Raw genomic sequence first — 22,057 nt, forward strand, 5'->3', positions numbered from 1 at the left:
TCTTTCAGTCGCTGCTGTCTCAGGCCGTTACTTCACTCTCCTTTTGGCCTATGGCATCCCTGCAAATTTGGGTACATTTTGTTCCCTTGACTGTGGTCTACGTGCCCAGCTACATGGGCTGAAGGGAACCATAGGCACACATATAAATGTTCAGCAGAAGCTTAGCTGCCTGTTTTTTTTGAGAATCATTACGCTTGGGGAGTTCCTACTTCATGGAATATCAAATGAAAGTCCAATGGTCAAATTCTATGTGGTTTTTTGACAACCTCCCTTCATTTTTAATAGATCTGGCACACAGCAAGCAGATTAAAAGGAAAAGCCATGCTGAACTGGGTATAACCAGGAAAGAAGCATGGTTCCTTTGCTTTTAAAAACATACATGTGGAGATATGAACAACTCCTACCTGTGAGTGTCCAAGCTTTAAGAAACAATCTTAAAAGGAAGTAGGAATAAGAACTTTCTGATGCATGAAACTAGAACGCAAGATGTTGCTAGGAAATAAGAATAACAACTTCCTGTTGCGTACAACTAGAATGCAAGATGTTGCTTTATGGTGAATTCGAACCAGTTCATTAGCTCATTATTATTTGTACCAATTTCCACTGGCTGAGTCTCCCCCAGTTACTTTGAATTTCATCTTTTCAGATCTTTGACTGCTGACCTTTATGGCTGGGAATGATGGGAGGTATACCTTAGCCTATTGGGAGGGCATCAGGCAGAAAAGACAGGAGTACTTCCAGCTCTTCTTGGGATCTGAGGCACCAAATTCTTGCACATAAAAGATGTGCTCTAGGACTGAGCCTACAGCTCTGGGAGAAATTACATAGGCCAAAGCCTCATTTCTAGGTTAGCTTTTGTTCCTTTTTGCCTGCCACTAGTGATAAAAATTCCAAAACATTTTTGCCCAGTGGCAGATAAATCTGTGCAAGCAGTTTGGCAGATTTTTATTAATAACAACTCAGTTACATGAGTATTGCCTAGATATATCATGTGGAAAGCATTTGAAAAATATCCTTGTTGTGATTATGGTGTTGGCACAGTTATTCACAAAGGTAATTGGCAACCATCAATCACAACCCTTGGTAAGCAACAATTTCTGTGGGCAAAAAAGAACAAGAGCCCCAATGTGTAAAATCTTCAGAGCGTATAATAAAACACTCTTTTATTTTATCTAGCAAAACTTCATGCACACTGGCAGTTATAAAAATAGTGACAATAATAGTACATGGACTTCCTATCTCAACTCTGCTACAGGCAAAATGAGAAAAATACCACCTACTCTCAGGTTGGAGATCCCTGGTTAATCTCTAAACAAGATAATTGGCTCATGAAAGATGGGAAGCTGTTACAAAAATTTCAGTAGTGAAAGAACAGCCGCCTCTTCAGATCCTACTAACCCAATTTCAAGCTCCATTCTGCTTTTTCTGTATTCTGCCTCCAAGGGAAAATATGATAGACACAGCTGAAAATCTGACCAATAACCTGAATTACCCTGAATAGACAAAATTCTCAAATCCCCTGGGATAGTCTGCATTTTTTTGCAGGGATCTTGTTTGGGTTTTTGTTGTTGTTGTTGCTGTTATTTAAATCATGCTTAAAACATTGTGCTAAAGTTCTGGACTGTTGTTAACTCCCACTCCAGAGACAGTAAAGTAAGTCTCCTTAAAGTTGATTTCCATGGTCAGCTGATGGGAGGAAAATATGGCAGTCCTGTTTGAAACTGGAACTTCAGACCAGCTGATTATGCTTGGCAGGCAGGAAAGTGGAATAAGCTACCTGCAATCTTGACTATATTTCTTGCAACCAAGACCTACACGAGGTGAACAGGCTTTCATTTACCAACCATGATCTGTGCCCACCTGAACTTGTGAAGGAGAACTGGACTCTCTTTCAGGTGTAAAGAAATTCCCAAAAGGCTTGAATGCATGTTGCATTGCAATGAGTGGCTCAATTCATCGAAGAGGAGAGAAAAGAAACCTCAGGATGTCTTACCTAACTTCTGCATGCAAGCATGCAAACGAGCTTCCAAAATCAGCACTCGCTGTTGGAGTTCCTCGTAGTCATAGGCCCCCATCTCTTCCTGGATCTGAAGCAAGCTGCCTGAAAGGTTTCTCACTTCCTCTTTGAGCTGCACAATGGTGCGAGTGTCAGACTTGTATTGATCCAATACAGGAATAAGAGGCATCAGTTCTGTCATTTTGTCCTTGAGCTCCTGCCGGTGGAAACAAGAAAAATCCAGTGAAGGGGAGCAAAAGGAGGAGTGTGACATGGTCACATTTTAATCTTTGACTTTACTACTACTATTTTACCATGGGAACTTGCACTGCCTCTACTAGACTGGAGTTTCAGATGCACAACATACACCCTATGTGAACTGAAAAGAAGCAGGACAAAATAAGTAATGAAACAATGCATAATTCCTTCCCCTTTTGGCAGGAGTAGGCCAGTTGAAAATACAGTCAGCCAAATAGGCGTCCTTCAAAATGCACTAGTCTTCCAATATGCCAAAGGCGCACAGAACACTGTTACCTTCTGGAAAATAAGGCCTAGCATGATTTTTCAGGATTGTCGTAATATAAGCTCTACCCCAAAAATAAGCCCCAGTTAAGATCGTCATCTTGGGTTTGTTTTATGAATATTATCTTAATAAGGTATTTCCCTCCCTCAATATTCTTTTAGGTGAAATAATATTCCTTCCTTCCTTCCTTCCTTCCTTCCTTCCTTCCTTCCTTCCTTCCTTCCTTCCTTCCTTCCTTCCTTCTAAACTGATCATCTCCCTAAAAGAGAAGCTCTAAATGGTGTACAGTGCAATATAGTAGATAAATAAAACAATGTATAAAAATTAATATTAAAATTAAATTAGGATTTTAAAAAAATTAAAATAATAGACTACTGGAAATTAAACATCAAAAGGGTAAAAATCTGAGGACAGCTATTTAATTTTGATTATTACAAGGCAGGGGGAGGGCATCTCATGAGACTAGTCAGTCCCACAGTTGAGAGGGCCTCTATGCTCTCCATGCAAGGCCACAGAGCCAAGATTTGACCACTTTGTGGAAGGCCAAGAGATTGGGGGCTTTCCTCACGTCTGGGGCAGAATGCTTCACAATGCGGGAACAGTGGCAGAGAAAGCTGTCAAAGAAAATTATTGGCTGTCTTTGCTTTTTATAGCCCATTTTAAAGTTCAGGTTGGACATTCTGCTCATGGAACCCATATCTACCTTCCTGTTTTTTTCAATCAAGTTTACGTGTACGCATCTATGTACATACGCATATGTGCACACTCACAGACAACTACCCTTCAGCTTCACTTATAAATATATAAGCATAATGACCATTTATGCATGGCCAATAAATAAAAAATTAGAGAATGCAGATTTGCAGCACATTAATATCTGCTGATGTACATATTAAAAAATCAAATCTGAAAAGCAGTATTTCAGACTCAGTGGAAATGCAATAGATGGAATCAAATATTGTATGTACTGCTCTTTGCTAACTGTTTGGACAGCTCTCCCATTTTACAGTCACTTTTAAATCAGAATTGGACTGGATAGCCAATAAAACAATGCAGGACTATCTCCAATATACAAAGCTTGAAAGCTGAGCCATCTGACAGCACAGATTCTTGGAGACACTCTTATGATTGGTATAAATCAACTATTTGCTTCCTTCAACATTACTTTGTTTACAATTCAAGTTCTCCTTTGAAACCTACAATAAGGATGACATTTACTATGAATTTTCAGAAGTAGTCCTATGTTAATGCAAAGGTCAGCATGATTCATGTTCTTTCCAAAGTTTCCAGAAAAGTTGTGAAAGAAAAAGCGGGAAGGGGGGGAGGGAGGGAGAGAGAGGGGGGAGGAAAAGAAAGAAACAAAGAAAGAAGGAAGGAAGGAGAGAGGGGGGGAGATGGAGAGGAAGACCTGATGTATCATATCAAAACACGTTAGAATGAAAACTTACTAATAAATTTAGGTTACAATCCTATCTAAGGTAGCTAATGTTTAGTGAAGAAATACCACTGTGAAAAATTCGTATTCTTATTTTACAAGAAGATTATTGTTTTGAACCAACATACTGAAAGTTTATGCATACTTCATTATTTCCCTGTAATAGAGAAGGCTCTAAAATGGATGACATCAACTTAAACCATAAGCCAACCCAGGGAGCACCAATAGAGCAATAATATAATTAAAACAAGCAATAAACAAGATAAAACCACAATACAAACATACTGATAATTCATCATTAAATAATTATTAAGAAGCTAATAATTATTAAGGAAAATATGGAAAATTCTAAAAAAAAAATTGAATATCTAAATAGGAGGAACAGAGACTTGCTGTAATGAGAACTTTCAATTAACAGCAGAAGACTTGAAAGGAAATGTGACTGTATGAATTTACTATCCTCATACCAGCGGTGAAATCCAATTTTTTTTACTACCGGTTCTGTGGGTGTGGCTTGATGGGCGTGGTGTGGCTTGGTGGGCATGGCAGAGGAAGGATACTGCAAAATCTCCATTCCCTCCCCACTCCTGGGGCCAGCCAGAGGTGGTATTTGCCGGCTCTCCAAACTACTAAAAATTTCCGCTACCGATACTCCAGAACCTGTCAGAACTTGATGGATTTCACCTCTCCCTCAAACCCATTTTACAGAAAGAAGAAAAAATATATAGCATATTTTAATACCATCTCCAAAAGCCTTGAATGTGTATTCTACTGGTTTAATTAGAAGTACTTCCTGGACGAAATCAAGAGAAAAATATCATGTGCAAATAAAACACACTTTATTTATGCCCATCTGTTTCAAAGCAATCACACTCATGTATTACATTATTGTGCATCATCTAACTCCCAACAGATAGATATTATAAATAGAAATTTAGCAAACTGCTGCAACTGGGAAGGTGTAGTGACACAAAGCATCTGTTGAAAACATGGCAATAAGATGCAACTTCTATGACGCTTTCCAGACTGCCAGTCCACCATTTTTCAAATCTTTACAGTGTATTTTTAAATACACCCAGAAATATTTACCTTATAAATCTATGCTCAGGCTACCATATCAGGGCTTTAAAACTCTGATTGGCCACTGGTAGAAAATATAAATTCTTTGTTCCAACCTGATTATCTGGAGTTTTATAGCCAGGATAAAAAGGCCTAATCTACGCTATGTTTATGTAAGTGTTAAGCCCGCGGAGAACATGAATCATTTTTTGTTGCAGATCATTCCAAGCAAGGCAATATATGATTGCCCTCTGTACCAAGTGATCCTCTCCTCCAATGCATCCTGTGACCATCCTAGGCCAAGCCAAGTCCAAAAAACACTAGGGAATTTGTTGAAGCCTGGTACTCTGACAATTAGCTATCAGTAGAAATATAGACATAAACAATATCTTCAGACCAGAGGTGGGTTTCAGCAGGTTCTGACCAGTTCTGGAGAACTGGTAACAGAAATTTTGAGTAGTTCGTAGAACCGGTAGTAAAAATTCTGACTGGCCCCACCCCCATCTATTCTCTGCCTCCTGAGTCCCAGCTGATCGGGAGAAAATGGGGATTTTGCAGTAACCTTCCCCTGGAGAGAGGTGGGAATGGAGATTTTACAGTATCCTTCCCCTGCCATGCCCACCAAGCCATGCGACGCCCACCAAGCCACACCGACAGAACTGGTAGTAAAAAAATTTGAAACTCACCACTCTTCAGACTATGCAAAAGAGTCAATCAACAAGCCAAAAAGCAAACAAGAAGACCAAACTATCTCCCCACCAGCAATTAGCACCCAAATGAGCATAGATTAGCTCCAAGATTAACATCAGACCAACAATCATGAAGTAAACAATATCCCAATCAAGGAACTGACAAACAAGCTAACAGTAAACAATTCAACCAAAGAACCTCTAAGACCCACCAACACTGACAAGGCAAGGCACTCGAATATAAACTGAGAGCAAACCCCACTCCTTAGTAGCACTGATGATGTTACTTAGTTTGGGTAATGAAATGTCTGCAAGAAAACAACCAAGCTCAGAGGCCATCAAGGACCCCTCAATTCTTTCATCTGCAGATGAATTGATGTGTATGTTTCCAGTATAATAATGTTAGCAAGACAGATTTCAAAGGAAAAAAATATAGAAAGAACAGACAAATATTGGTTTAGATATGGAATGCCCCTACGTCTGGTTGACAGCATGTTAGCTATTCTGCTGGCAACATAAAAAGATACCCGGAATGTCTCCTTCATCATTTGATAATGATAAAAACCTACCTCTTAAATTTTATCCTGAAATAGAGTAACTTGGCTTCTCTGCTTTATCTAAGCCAGGGGTCTGCAACCTTAAATATTCAAAGAGCCATTTGGACCTGTTTCCCACAGAAAAGAAAACACAGGGAGCCACAAAACCTGGGTGGGCGTGGCCAATTCAATGTCACTCACTTCCATCAGTCACATGACCACCACCCCCAAGCCACGCCTACCCAGCCGGTCATTAGAGCAGAGAACCAGTTGTTAAAAAACACCGGGAGCCACACAATCCTTTTGACATATCTCTCTCTCCTCTCCCTCCTGCTCTCTCCCCCTCTCTCTGTATCTCTCTGTCTCTGCTCTGGCCATTTCTCCATCCCCGCCATCGCCCTTATCTTCTCAGGCCAAGCGAGGAGTGATTGGGAGGGGAGGGCGAGGGGCAGGGTCAGACAAGGGTGAGATCACCTGACAGGTAGCCACTGCAGAGGGCCCAAAGAGTTGCATGTGACTCTGGAGCCGCAGGTTACTGACCCCTGATCTAAGCCATGAGGTTCTATGAGATTCATAAGCCATTTTAACTTACCCATAGGCTTGCTGAGCATATAGATTGTGGTAATTTTCTCCTATACTATTTCTGTACAATAACTGAATTATTGCCAGGAAGAAAAAAGATTAGAGCCTGTATGACTGGAATGCCTTCCCAGTAGGATTTTGGCAATTAGAATTTGATTTTTTTAGCTTCAATATGTGTGTGCGTGTGTGAAATTAGGTTAATAACAAAACTTATTTCAGCTTTCTTCTCACCCAAACACATAAATGTTATTTTTTCCCTTCCCTCCATCCCCTAATGGAGATCAATGGGTTTATTATACATTGTTTACTATGGCCACCAAGCTCCTAGAATACAGATGGCTTCATAAACATGCAGAAAGCATTATTTGCTTTCCAATTCAAAGTTAATAACTATTATGGTGCTCAGCTAACTTCATTTTTACAAGCAGCTCAAGAGCATAGTCTAAAACTTTGAATCATATTCCTCATTTGTCCAGGATGGTAAGTGAGACTTAAGCAAAGATAGGCACCCTCCACTGGTTCAAAGAAAGGATACCAGTCAGTCCATTATAGGTTATAAGTCTTTATCAAGACGTAAAAAATCATAGCTTTCTTTTTTGTGTAATGGAGAGGAGCCTCTGAAACCACATTATAGATTATTTGGCATCCTGCTCATAATACTAGCAAGCATCAGCTCCCCTGAGAGACAATAAAGATGTGAAATTGAAAGGCAGCTATTTAGAAATACTCCCGCACCTGCTATTTTCTTCTGATATTGAGAAGCCTGTGTTAAGGGTTGACCTAAGCACAGCTTCCAGCTCCAGCCTAAAAGTCAATCTTCTATTTTCTTTTGTATAAAGTTCATTTTACTTCCCATCCCTGAAAAAACACCAGCTTTTGGAAGTGGGATATTAGTATCAAGAAAAGAATAAAATATCTTTATCACAGAACTCCTCTTTCCTATATGGAGTTACAAATTAATTAAAATTAGGGCTGGTGGAGAGAAATAACTTACTAGATATTTATTTATTATTTATTTATTAATTCAATTTGTATGCTGCCCCTCTCCGAAGACTCAGGGCGGCTCACAATGCATTTAAAATCATTATAAAAAACATTTAAAAATTAAAAACATTAAAAACATTAAAACTCATTCACACCATTCATGGCCGGATCTCGCCAGATCGCAAGAGCGACTTTAACAGCCCCAAGCCTGCCGGAAAAGCCAGGTCTTCACCGCTTTTCGGAAGGCCAATAGGGTGGGGATGGTCCGGACCTCAGGAGGTAATTGGTTCCAGAGAGCTGGGGCAGCCACAGAGAAGGCCCTCCCCCACGGGCCTGCCAGCCGGCATTGTTTAGCTGATGGGACCCGGAGGAGACCAACTGTAGAATCCTACCTACCAAAACTGTTCAGGCATGAAAATGCGTAGCAATTTTCAGAGTTAGAAATGTCCAAAACATTCTGTGCATGACCTTTTCCAAGGAACAGATAATTTTGGGTAGTTCAGTTCCAAAATGAAACATTTATTTGACCCAGGTACTATTAGTCCCCTACATAGGCCAGACCAGACCAGACCAGATAAACCAGATCAGACAAAGAAATCAATTCCACAGGTATAATAGCACGAGGGAAAGATCTTGGGAGACTGGACGAAAAGATGCTGCCAAGGGCCAGATATAGCATAGCCCACAATTGGATAGTGGACAGAGAAAGGAACTCAGAAGAGATGTTCTCAAGTTTCTTGGGATGTATAAGTGGTGTGTGTGGTAGGAATGTACTGTACTTTCAGACTTGCAAGATTCTGTCAATGTAGCTTTACAATAAGATAAAATTAGCTCATTTGGTTGTGATTCCTGTTTGGTTTATCCTGCAAAGCTGACATCAATCTTGCAAGTACAATCCTTCCCCGCCCCCTTTTCTTTTACAAAACAAGAAACTAGGAAAGCCAATAAGGTGCCTTAATATTAACTATTAATGTAATTGGTTTCATGATAATTTTTATAACCAGTTCGCTGTCCAATACAGAGAGAGAGAGAGAGAGAGAGAGAGAGAGAGAGAGAGAGAGAGAGAGAGAGAGAGAGAAACTATGAATGATGATACAATTCATTGACATTGTTCATGACAGTCCTTTTCAAACTGTTTTGCAACCCATAGAACAACAGATAGGAAATCAACAATGGGGATCACAAATTTCAGACTGATTCAGGTTTCTGCTGACTGGAAATTGGCTGGTAGCCGTTTTATTTAGTAATGAGGAAAGGCTATAGTTGCACACATAAATCTGTCTCCTATTTTGCTTTACAGAAGTCAACAATAGCTGATCTTGAAAAAACTAATTAGTACTTAAATGGGAGAACATAAGAAAATCTACAAAGCCAAATAAGTATCTAATAGATAATAGATAGTTGATAGAAGAGATAGATAGATAGATAGATAGATAGATAGATAGATAGATAGAGATAGATAGATGCATAGATGGATAAATGAATAGATAGATAGATAGATAGATAGATAGATAGATAGATAGATAGATAGATAGATGGATGGATGGATGGCTGGATGTATAGATGTATAGATGGATGTATAGATGTATAGGTGGATATATAGATACATAGATGGATAAATGGATAGATAGATAGATAGATAGATAGATAGATAGATAGATAGATAGATGGATACATAGATGGATCAATAGATACATAGATGGATAAATGGATGGATGGATGGATGGATAGATGGATAGAGATACATAGATGGATAAATGAATAGATAGATAGATAGATAGATAGATAGATAGATAGATAGATGGATATATAGATACATAGATGGATAAATGGATACATAGATGGATAAATGGATACATAGATGATAAATGGAAGATAGATAGATAGATAGATAGATAGATAGATAGATAGATAGATAGATAGATAGATAGAGACAGAAGACCAGTGGTGGGATTCAGCCAGTTCGCACCACTTCGGGAGAACCGGTTGTTAACTTTCTGAGCAGTTTGGTGAACTGGTTGTTGGAAGAAATCATTAAGGCAGAGAACCAGTTGTTAAATTATTTGAATCCCACCACTGCAGGAGACCGATTTGTGGTTGTATAGTTCTTGTAATTACATATCTTATATTCAGACTTCTATAAATGTAAGAGCTACAAGTCATTCACAGTAAGCATAAAACAAATTTATCTCCAAGAAATTGTAGAAGTGAATTCCACTGAGTTTTGTGAATTCAGGGTCTGTGAATTCCAAGTAAATTCCTGAGAAGGAACGGACATAATTGCAGCTCAAGAGTAAAGTTGTATGGATTTTTCCTTGGGAGTAATACCATTCCATTTTTGAAGGCACTCAGGTGAGGATCAAACAATGCAAAATGTAACATTTTGACACCAGAACACCTATTTAGAGATAAGAAACTGACCCTCCTATGCTTACTACGCTGGAACCAAATACACCAATTCTGCAGGTAAGTGAAAATACCAACTGCTAAAAGATGCCGTCTGACAATGGAAATTCCACTGCCTTCCAACATTGTTTAAGGCTGGAGTGTTCAACAGTACTTGGAGTTGGAGGATATAGTTCCATTGTTATTTGTTGGTTTGAGTCCACGGGCGGGTTTCAAAACCCGTCGCTACCTGTTCGCTCGTGGGTGTGCATGCGCTTGTGTGAGCATGCAACACTTCTGCGCATGTGCAGAAGCTTCTGTGCATGCACAGAAGCATCTGGTCGGTGGGCGGGGCCTCCCGCCACCGCCGTTACCAATTCGCCTGAACCAGGGCGAACTGGTAGCAACCCACCACTGTTTGAGTCTCTGGGGAACTGTATGGAAAATGGCTGGTGACATAATGGCTTTGGGAAGTGAGAAAAAGGTTGGCTTTTTTTTTTTTTTTTTTTTTTTTTTAAATTTGATTTATATGCCGCCCTTCTCCGAAGACTCAGGGCGGCTTACAATGTGCTCAGCAATAGCCTTCATCCTTTTGTATATTTATACAAAGTCAGCTTATTGCCCCCACAACTGGGTCCTCATTTCACCTACCTTAGAAAGGATGGAAGGCTGAGTCAACCTTGAGCCTTTGGCGAGATTCGAACCCTGCAGAATTGCAGGCAGCTGGTCTTAATCAGCTTAATAACAGGGTGCCTTAAGCCCCTGTACTACCAAGGCTTTTTTCATTGTGAGGGAGACCATGGTGCTTAAACAAAAAAATATGAATTTTATCCCTTGTTGGATTCAAAATATATACACCAGAAAAACATAATACAGTTGAAATTAGTCATTTTTGCCTTTGAATTTTGATCATGCTAACTCGAGTACTCTGGGAAACCACAAAATTGCTGCTGGGGCCACTTGTATTCCATAAGCTGTCCATTCCTGATATTTGACCTAATCATAAAGTTTGTATGTGTATGTAAATTTTGGAGTTTGGTGAAATGCCGTTTGTACTGTTAGCTAAGATAAGGTGACCAGACGTCCCGCTTTTGGCGGGACAATCCTGCTTTTTAGCAATTTGTCCCGCGTCCCGCGGCGTTTCAAAAAAGTCCCAATTTTTCATTTTGCCTCGAGCCCCAGCTGATGGCTAGAAGAAAAAAAAAACTGTTTAAACTCTTGCCCGGGGCTTCAAAGGGCCGCCCTACAGGCAATCAGTGTACAGAGTTCCTGAAGCAGTTTCCCCCCCCCCCCCCCCCCAGCTAAGCTTCAGAAACGAAACCGAAACCAGGATCTTTGGTGCAAAGTGACAAAATGAGGCAGAGAGAGATTTATTTTTATTTTTATTTTTCCTCCCCAAAAAAGGTAGGTGAAAAACTGCAAACAATGGGAAATTTAGGAGGAGAGTTCAAGATTTTAAAACACAAAGGAAAAAAAGCTGTATTTAACTAGGGAATTGTAATAATTGAGATACTATTAATTGTATATTGTGTTGAAAGCAGAAATGGTTAAGTTGTGGTACGGAGGAATATATGGAGAAATTATTTGGTTTATTATTATTGGTAAATATAATTAATTGATTTGTAAGAAATTGGATTGCATGGAAATAATTGGAATATTCATGTTCATATTGATTAATATACAAAAAAGATAGTTTTATAACTAATTGATTTATATTAAAATGTTGAATTTGTATTAAACAACTGTATTACATAATTACATAATTAAACAATGTGAGGATGGATATAAAAATAGATGACAAGGGGAAGGGGTATAATATAGAATAGAAGGGAAAAATTGAATTTGATTAAGATTAGAGATGAGGATGAAGGGTAATATTGGTTTTTTTTAAAAAAAATAGATGAGGAATAAATATGGCAAAAGGAAATATAGAAATTGTAAATTTAATTGAAGTGACTAAACACTGTTTAAATTTGTGAACCGGCCAAATACTCTGTTCAAAGAAAATAAATTGTATGTATGTATGTGTGTTTCTAATTACTGCTATTTATTCATATTTGTTCTCTTTTATTCTTTAAAGTTTAACCATTCATTCTTTATCTTAATATCTTTATATTTGTTTGGGGTTGGCTTTCTTCCCTTTCATCTTTTTTATTGTACAGCAATCTTTCTCCTCAAACCTACCACCTCTCTCTTTTCTTTCCTTCTTACTTTCTCTTCCCCCCTCTTCTCCTCCCTACTTCCTCTTCCTTTCTCCTTCTCCTCCTCTCTTCCTCCCCCTCTTACCCTCACTCCTACTCTAATTTCCCTTCCCTTCCTTCATCCCTCTCTTTTGCTGTATCCTTTTATGCATATGGACTACTCAGAGGGCTGAAAAAGTTATTTTTGACTGGTCCTCGCACTTTTGACCAGTCCTCGAACTTACGACTATCCTCACATTTTACATTTTTGCCCTATCTTGTCATCATGGTGAAGAGAAGCAGTTGTGAAATGAGTGACATGGTTGTTAAGAATGCTGCACGGGCATAAATGTGAGGATGGTCATAAGTGTGAGGACCAGTCAAAAGTGCGAGGACCTGTCAGAAATGACTTTTCAGCCCTCTGAGTAGTCCCTATACACATAGCCATGGCCACCTGGTCACATGACCAGCTAGCCACGCCCACCCAGTCACATGGCCTCCAAGCCACACCCACACAATAAGCCACGCCCACAATGGTGTCCTTCTTACCAATGTTAAAATCTGTTCACCTTACCCTATACACATAGCCATGGCCACCCGGTCACATGACCAGCTAGCCACGCCCACCCAGTCACATGACCAGCTAGCCATGCCCACAAAATAAGCTACGCCCACAATGTCCCTCTTTACCAATGTTAAAATCTGGTCACCTTAAGCTAAGATCTATTTTGAATTGGGAGGAATATCGTTTCCATTTGAAAATAATTTGCCTCCCAAACAATATGCCATGCTTCTTACAATAGGTTCTGGAATATTCTCCAGGAGTCAGGAAGCATCTTCACTTCCCAGGATGTTTGGACAGTAGATGTGGCTTTTTCAGAGATGATTTAATTAATACACCTTAAGACAAGCACTGAGGCCAGTCTTCTCCAACATGGTGCCACCTGATGTGTTGAGGCTACAAAACCACAGCTTCATTTCTGGAAGGTACTAAATCAGGGGAGGCAATAGGCATTTGCACCTTCGTTGTCTTTCTGTGGAGTGCAACTATTTGTTGTAATGAGAAGGAACAAACCTGGATGTATGTGTCTGCTCGTGCACATGCACACCAGCCAGCCTGGGATAACTGAAACCTTGAATATAAGTAGATTGCTGTCTGAAAATCAGGGTCCTGAATCTGTCTCCCTCTCTTTCCATGTCCTGCTAAATGTTTATACATGTGAGCTAATTAACAGCTTGATAGCATGATATTGAGGAACATCCAATTGCTACCACTTTACCACTGCCAGGATTACACTGTTTTCTCTAGTCTGGGATGGAGGTTATATCTGCAGCCTTGCTAGCAAATTAAATACAGCAATCAAAGAGTTGGTAAGTTGGAAAGGCTCCATCTATTCTAATGAGCTTGGCAATAATGGGGCAGAATGATTATTTGGGGAGACAGGCACACAGTGGCTTACCATTTCAGAGCATCCAACAGAAGGAAATCAATATTTTATAGCAGCACACAGAGACAAGTATGTCCAAACAAGGATGTTTTAGGATGAAATTAGGAGCAGGGAAACCACGTACACAGCCACAAATTGTATAGAAAAAAGTTAAGCAATTAGAATATGCCAGTGGAAAGAAAGGGTTCGAAAAAACCGGTGAATTCTTAGGCTTACAGAGAATAATAGCTCCCTGGGGAAATGCATGGAATGGTATAAAGAAAAGTGAACTTGCACCCATCCAGATGTTGCTGAAGTAAAATTCCAAGCACCCATTATCATGGGTGATGACATGTCCTGAGTGGTTGCGGTTCATCAAATTTTGGAAGGTTTCCACTATGGCAGAGGAGTACTGTACACGGTTCTGGAGAGGACTACAGGGATAGTTTTGAAGAAGGAATTCAACCAAGTAAACATCAGCTCAGTCTGGACAGACAGGAAGCCAGGAGGAAATAATAACCTCAAGATTGTCCCACCTTGACTCTTTTTAGTAGAGGTGGGGGGGGGAGAAGGTATCTCTGTCAGTCTTTCAAGATTCTGTTATTATACCCTACAACAATAAAGGAGTTCCATTAGTTCTTGTGGTATCTGTTTCCTGACCAGTTCTACTTCAAAGAGCTGTATCACATCATCAATGTGCCTATGTATCGCAGCTTGTAAGATGAAGTTCTTTTTCAGGAAAAGAAGGCAAAGTAGTAGTAAAATCATGCCCCTGAGCATGACCAAATAAAGGTTAAATTTTTTTGGATGGTCTGCAGTATTGATAGTGGCAAGGATGCTCTCCAGATAAATCCTTTCAAGTGGCCGCATATATGCTAGATAAGCAGCCTGCAACTTACATTAGAGAAAATTACATTGACCTGTGTAGATCACATTTGGCAGCAAAAAATCATTTATAATCACACTAAGTTAAATATCTGTAGTTATCGGTTATCACAGGTCAGTTTGAGTTAACTGGCTTCCTCCTATCATTTGGGGTTGGATACTTTTTGGTTTTGTCAATCTGGCTATGTGAGCAAGCTGCTGGATCATTTGTGACTCACAATGCCACAACATATCCTTGTGTAAGTGTACTTGTTAAAGGTTGCCAAAGGATGCCCAAATATTTGGGCTTCAGAAGCAACATGTTACATTCCTAGAGCTTCTTGTTCAGAGAACTTTCTATGAATGAAAGGACACTGTTGGAATGACTTCTCAATGTAGAAAACTGTTCTGGTATTTTAATTTCTTTAGAATTGATCTGGAAATCTGACAGAGATAATGAATATTCTGAGCAAGCCAATAGGGGTGGATTGTTAGCTGTTACTCCTTCAGTAATAATTAAAAAGTGGTGTAGGTATATCTATATTCTAGAGATTGATCCAGACTTAAATTTTAATTTAGTCATGATAGCATCTTATTGATATGGGTTAAAAGAGGAACTGATTAATAATGGAGATATGAGACCTATTGGTATGAATGATCTCAAGAGATCTATTTGTCTGCTGGTATCTAAAGTGCCTCAAGGAGTTTATATGGAATGAGTATAACCCGTTGTTTCCAACCTAGAAGAGACTACTTTGCCTTAATGCCCTACCTGACTAGATGTATGGCTCGTAATATCAAAGGAGTCTGTTAGTTGGAACACTCATTGAGCATTTGGGAAGAATCAATCTGACCTTATGTCACCAGCCTAGGGGTCTTAGGGAACCAGAGACATCCTTAGCTGGCTTCACTGTGTTTCATATATTCACTCTCCCCATGCCTTGTGGTTTGTACATTTAAATGTTTTAATATTTTAATTCCTAAAATGATTTCATATTTTTATAATGATTGTTTTTGCATATTTTTATATATTCGATTGTGGTATACTACCTAGGCTTCTTTTTTTGTAAGATGGGCAGCCATATAAATTGGATTAATTAATAAAATCCCCCCAGTTCCCTAAAATAAAAAGGTCCTGCCCACTCCAGGAGCCCATGAAGACCACAATTAAGATGGTGAAAGTATGTGGCCTATGGATTACCATTACCTCTAATGTAGAGTGAAAGCTGGAAGCCAACTGTGTAAGGAAAAGCTGATCAAGGAACAGAAGAATGGTTAAATGTTAACCATGTTGCTCAAATCTTCAGATGGTTGGATATCCTGAGACCACTACCTTAACTATCTACTAGTGACACAGGAAACTTTCCCTTCCTTCTCTCTTCCCAATAGCCTACTTTAAGGACTGACCCTGAATTGATCATAGCCTTGCATGCAATCAAATGTAACACAGAATGGCAGACATAAATGGAGGGGAATGTAGTTTCTGGCAGCCTGGGGTTTAATCAAGAGAGACTTTCTGAGCAGCCAGCTCTCTCCCAGCTGTCATTAGGACACTCTAGCTTGCTACTCCCCTCTCAACCAAGCATAAACCAGATGCCCATTATTCTCAGCAAATGGCTGTAATCACCCTGGCTAGACTTGAAAAATTACCAGGAAAGGTAATTGAATGGCAAAAGGCCCAGAATGTGGATGGTCTGTGCTCATTTATCAGCAATGCCAACCTCTCCCTGCAGGTGCCTTGGACGGAGGGGGAAAAGGACTGTGTTGATTTGCTTGGGTTTTAATTGCAGAGATGATATTCCCTTGGCTGATTCATGAGTCAGCTCTGCAGACTGAGATTATCAAGAGCAACCCTTTCGAAGGCAAAGCAATCAATTTACCATCTCACCTTCCTCAGCATAATTCTCCCACTCTAGGGGAAGGCCAGCCTGAAAGCACTATAGCCACTCCAGTAAAAAGCTGTAAAAAGACCTTCCAATGCAGAAAAGTCAGTACTCGCATACTTCTACAAGTCAAGTCATACATGATACTCTATGTATGTAAGTCATATGAATGTGATGGGCCAAAAGTTCCTTTGGTCCTTTTGAAAAGCTGGAATACATCATTTCCAAATATAGTAAAGCCACATGGCACCATAGCTCCTACAGCCCCCCCTCTTCCTCCCCATCCTTTTGTTAAGTGAGAGTTTGGTCCTGGCAAGATGGCAGTACTCTAGAAAATGCAATTTGTAAATAGCAGGTACATTTACCAAAACCAAGCAATTCTCCCCTTTTTAAATATGATTTTATTAAGGATTATAATTAGAGTACAGTAATTATAAACAGTAAAAACTAATACAAATTTAAAAAGAAAAAGAAAATAGAAGGTTCAGAAAAGTAGGAAAATCTTTCCTGCCTTTATTTTTCTCATATCTCACAATAATAAATCCATAAAACATCAACATTTCAGTCCTGGTATCCACAGAAATGCAATATTGTTACCAGACATAACAATATTGCAGCTCCCATAGGATGCATTGTCAAGCTTCTGATCTGTGTTGGGCATTCATATGATGCACAAAGAAGTTCTAAAATTCATTAAGCAACAGCGAGATCTAAATGCATAAGTATTTTATTTTATTTTTTTGGCCAGGGAACTACACTGGTAAACAAATCATCTCAACTTCATCTCCCAGAAACTCTGCTCATCTTTCTCAGCTTCGATAACCCGCCCACATATGGATTTCAATTCCCAGAGTTTTCAACCAGCATGGCCATTGCTAAGAATTCCCAGATTTGAAGTGCACCCAACAGCAATATAGCCTGTCCATTTCCCCCTCTGGATACATGTGACATGTCCACATATTAAACAACTTTTGGCACAATAATGGACATATACAGAAATGCCCTCCAATGATAGCCTGTAGTTATCACAAACTGTTTAACTGAGGTTGTCAGAAGTTCAAATCAGCATCATCAATAGGGAGGGATACTTGAAGTTATAGCTTAACAATATTTGGAGAATCACAACTTTCCCGCCCTTGTAAATTGTTTCAATTTACAATTGATAATTATCAACTGATAATTACTGTTACCATTGCCTTGTTCACATCAGTTTGGTAATGTTGAAGTGCTAATGGAAAAGACATGAAGGAATAAAAATTGTTGCAAACTGAACACATACAATAGGCATTGAAACAGAATTTAGCAATAAGAAAAATAACAACCCTGGAACAATGGAAGGTTCCTAATGTGTTGCTTCTACCTCCAAAACACAGCCAAACCAAAACTGGGGAGATGTTTAATGAGAATCTGGAATCATTTTCTGTTCCTCAACCTGCTGTTAATTACTCTAATACTTGGCATGCTGCCTTATCCTAAACTAAACTACAGTTATGGTCCAGCTAGCCCAGGACTGTCTACAACTGATTATCACTGATTAGTGGCAAGATCTTGAGCAGAAGAGATTTTTAGCCTTATCAGGTGATTCTAGAGAACAAACCTGATATTCTACAGGTGAAGGTGCTCCTCACCATTTTTCAATAAATTTCCCTTTCTCTTCTGCTGATCTCATTGATGAACATGAAACTTAATTCCGCCAGGTTCTCCCAAATTCTGCTGTCCATAGTGCTTAAGAGGCATGCTCAAAGAGTCAGACAAATGTGTTAAATTGCTCTCCATTGGGATCGCTGATAGGGCCACTCTGCTATTTAAAAAGGAGATGGCTCAACTTATAGCGTATATGTGCTCTCATTTAATGCCCCTTGTCTGCAAATCACCAGTTTCTTTTAGATGTTCAAGATAATGCTAAAGTGATGTTGCACAATCATTAGCACTTGAATTATTTAACTGTTCCTTGAAATGGCCATTGTGCTGCTCTAATTTTGTCTCCCTGCCTTTAGTTCCCAGAGAGATTATTTCCTTTTGAACTGACATCACTGCTCCATCTCCTTAATAAACAGCTTTATTTAGGGCTTCAGCAATTGCCTCCCTTCCAATCTTTCAAATTACCCTTGAGAAGCTGTTTGGCAGGAATGAAGCAGGCTTAGTCCCTCCACTTGTCCCAAATTGTCTCAAAGTTCCCTATTTCTCAGCCATACTCCTTTGCTGCATTGCCCATTGGTGTCTGAGACTCACCACCTGCATGATGACATTAAAACTAGCCCAACTGTCTGCTAGAGCTCCAACGTTTAATCAATGTCTTGTCTTCTGCAGCTGTCAAATCCAAGGCCATGCAGCTCACGCCTATATCTCCTTTGATTGCATTTCATAACAAGAAAAGGCATCAACATGGCCATAAGATTTCTGTCTCTCTGGGGAATAAATCAGCAAGGTTTGAACGTCTCCAAATGCCTTGCATATCAACAGCTCAGCTGTGGGGACAGGAAAGTATCCTAAAATACTCATCTGGAAAGGAATTATTTTCCTATTCATGGATCTGGCTAATTCTTTTCTTATTCGCTTTGTTTTCCAGATATGATTCCTAACTTCTGGATTTAGAAGTGGTGGATTTTCAGCCTGACGACTAGATTCAGCCTACAGGAAATCTCCAGTTGACTCTTCAATCCCCATCCATCTCCCTGGCCCAAGCAGTGGGCAGTGGGGGACCCATAGAAAGAAGAGGGAAAGTCTCCCCTCCCTGTTATTTCCTCCAATGTTACTCAAGTGATGGAAGATGACAGTTCAGCGAAGTATGTGTTTGCAATATATGGAGAGAGGGACTGCCTCCAACTCTGATCTCTACTCCCAGTTAACACCTTTGTGTTTATAAGGTTCATACCATTAAGATCCTCCTGAAAATTAAGCGAAAACTAGTTTTGCATATAGAAATGTATCCTCCTTTGAGGATACATTTCTGGCCCTTCATGGCTATAGAAAAGAATCAGCACAAGAATGTTAGTGCAGACAACATTAACATTGTCCCGTGGGAAGAAAATAGAGCACTAATAGGATTGGAATTTGGTTTCAGTTCCTGAAGTCCACCCTTGTATGGTTGTAGATCATTTCTGAGATGAAAACATTGGGCATGTTTAAATAAAGAATGAAGATCTGGGCAATGGACTTCAGGCTATTACATCATTTGGCTCTGCTTGAGAAAATCAAGCTAATAAATCAATAGGTTTGGTTCTTCCCTGTAAGCTGAAATTCACCACGTCTGTGTGTAAATTTCTGATGTTCCATATACACGATGAGCAGAAAGTTTTTTTCTTCCAATCTCTCCTCCTTCAGGATTCATTTCTAGCCTGTGCACCTACAATATGGGTTTAAACATACAGACTCCATTTCTGGGCTGCTGGAAAGGAGCACTAATTGGGCAATATGTAGATGTGATTGCCTTGCCCCATTATGACCAATCAGATATTTGAGAGCAAGCACAAATGTATTCTTTAAAGAATTCATCGACCTTGTTTTGGGGGGGGGGGGGGGAGGAAAGGTTATTAACATATGTCTACTGTGTACATAAATCAGAGAATTTCTGCATGTGGAGTTCTGCCACACAGATATTGTTAAACCATATAACACATTACCACAACATCTGGCAGTCCCAAAGCTGAATATAGCTGGGATATAGAATGTTTTCTGTGCCAAAGGATGCAGTTGACTTTCCAGAGGTGTGCTACTGGGGGTGGGGCAAGACATACACCCACAAGTAGGGGAGGATCACCAGGGGGGAAAAAAACATGAATTAAATTTCCATTTAGTTAAAATTAAATATAGTTGATATTTGATTCCCTATTCATGTAATTCATCTCTTCTCTTTGGGCATATTAAAAATTAAACTTTGACAACTAACTTTTGCAGATCTTTCAGAGACTGCACCCAAATTTTTCAGAGGCCCAATCCAGCCCTAGGAACTCAGGCTGCATAACTAAAATAAGCTTCATCTGCTTCAATAGATTTATGCTCATAGACTAAATATAGGTTCCTCAGAACCCAATCTTATTCTCTCCAAAATCAATTCTCAGAAACATAACAGAAGCATTCCAAAAGCGAGTTTCTCTCCCACTTCCAGGGCAAATGAGTCTGCTCTCTCTAGGTAACACACCCCATTAAAAAAGAGAGATAAGTTCCTAATTAATTCACAATGTTGATATGCCAAGAAGCTGCCCTATATAGTCCTCAATTTACAACAGTTCGTTTAGTTACCATTCAGAGTTACACCAGCACTGAAAAAAAGTGATTTATGACCGTTGTTCATTGTTACCACCTTTGCAGCATCCCCATTACCATGTGATCAAAATTCAGATACTTGGCAGCTGGTTCATACTTAAGACCATTGTGGTGTCCCGAGGTCATGTGATCACCTTTTGCAACCTTCTGACAAGCCAAGTCAATGGGGAAGCCGGATTTACTGAACAACCAGGTTACTAACTTATCAACTTCAGTGATTCACTTAACAACGGTGGCAAGAAAATTGTAAAATGGGGCAAAACTCACTTAACAAATGATTTACTTAATAACAGAAAGTTTGGGCTCAATTGCGGTCATACGGTGGGGAGTATCTGTATAACAACCCATTTTCCCAATATATTATAAGAATGCCCATAGTCTGCAGAGCAAGCACTCTTGTTTTCAATTGATATAAAAATGGTACCAAAAATGGGTTATAAATGCTGTAATCTACAATCAATAATCCTGCCTAACTTTCCCTAGGGGTTCTTTCAGACTTCGGTCTCTGCATACCACCAATCAAAGGGCATTGTAGACCAAATCTCTCTTTTTTTCCTTTAGCCATTTTTATTTTGGGGGGAAGAGGGAAAAAAATGGAAGAAGCAACAGGAAGACACAGGAGGTTACAAATGGGAGATATTATCAAGATTACTTTAAAATGCTATGAATAAGATACAGTAGCTGCACTTTAAACATCAGCCTCAAAGCATCTTCAGCATTTACCTAAATTATCTGAAGCAAAACCAATTTCCTTCCTTGTTAAGATCAACCCATTCCAGTCTCAAACAGCTCTTGTATAATTAACAAAATCCTTCCTCTTGTTTGGCCTAATGTTACTTCTTTATCTATCGTGGTTTCTTAGGGGTGCAAGTTACACTGTCAATTTTGCAAAAGTTATGCAAATGAGTCCATTCTATGAAGCTACTGGCACTCCTAACTGATATTAGCTGCACACTGATTAGCATTTCATTTCTCCTTCCCATCTGCTCCATGCCCCAAATGATTTTTTCCCCTGAATAATCACTTGATCATGAAGATGGATGTGATCAAGGGCAGTTAATAAGTACAAGACAGCTTCTTTCCCATCAATCCTTACGAATTACATTTAACTATATGCAAACTTCTAATTAAAAACTATTCTTGAGATCACCTTCATCTTAATGCAAAAAAAATGGCAAAATCCAAGCAGACTCTTTCTTGCCAGATATCTAATCCCAGGTATCACGAGTTTATTTTGAAGAGAAATCA

At 39.4% G+C, this 22,057-nt stretch overlaps 1 protein-coding gene and 1 long non-coding RNA gene across 8 annotated transcripts in view; one reads left to right on the forward strand and one right to left on the reverse strand.

Moving 5' to 3' along the window:
• OLFM2 (olfactomedin 2) overlaps positions 1–22,057 on the reverse strand; it is a 245,883-nt gene that overhangs the window by 21,971 nt on the left and 201,855 nt on the right. For all 7 annotated transcript variants that reach the window (XM_087886655.1, XM_034419343.3, XM_034419341.3 and 4 more), the window contains one exon: positions 1,994–2,213. In XM_087886655.1, coding sequence (XP_087742781.1) covers positions 1,994–2,213 — 220 coding nt within the window. The remainder of the gene's footprint in view (positions 1–1,993; positions 2,214–22,057) is intronic.
• Positions 14,938–19,692, forward strand: LOC117666586 (uncharacterized). The gene is made up of 2 exons (XR_004591851.2): positions 14,938–15,071; positions 19,113–19,692. It is a non-coding gene; the product is annotated as an uncharacterized LOC117666586 (long non-coding RNA).

This window comes from Pantherophis guttatus, chromosome 2 (genome assembly GCF_059756535.1).
Source record: "Pantherophis guttatus breed Tessera chromosome 2, ASM5975653v1, whole genome shotgun sequence".
In the NCBI taxonomy this organism is placed as follows: Eukaryota; Metazoa; Chordata; class Lepidosauria; order Squamata; family Colubridae; genus Pantherophis; species Pantherophis guttatus.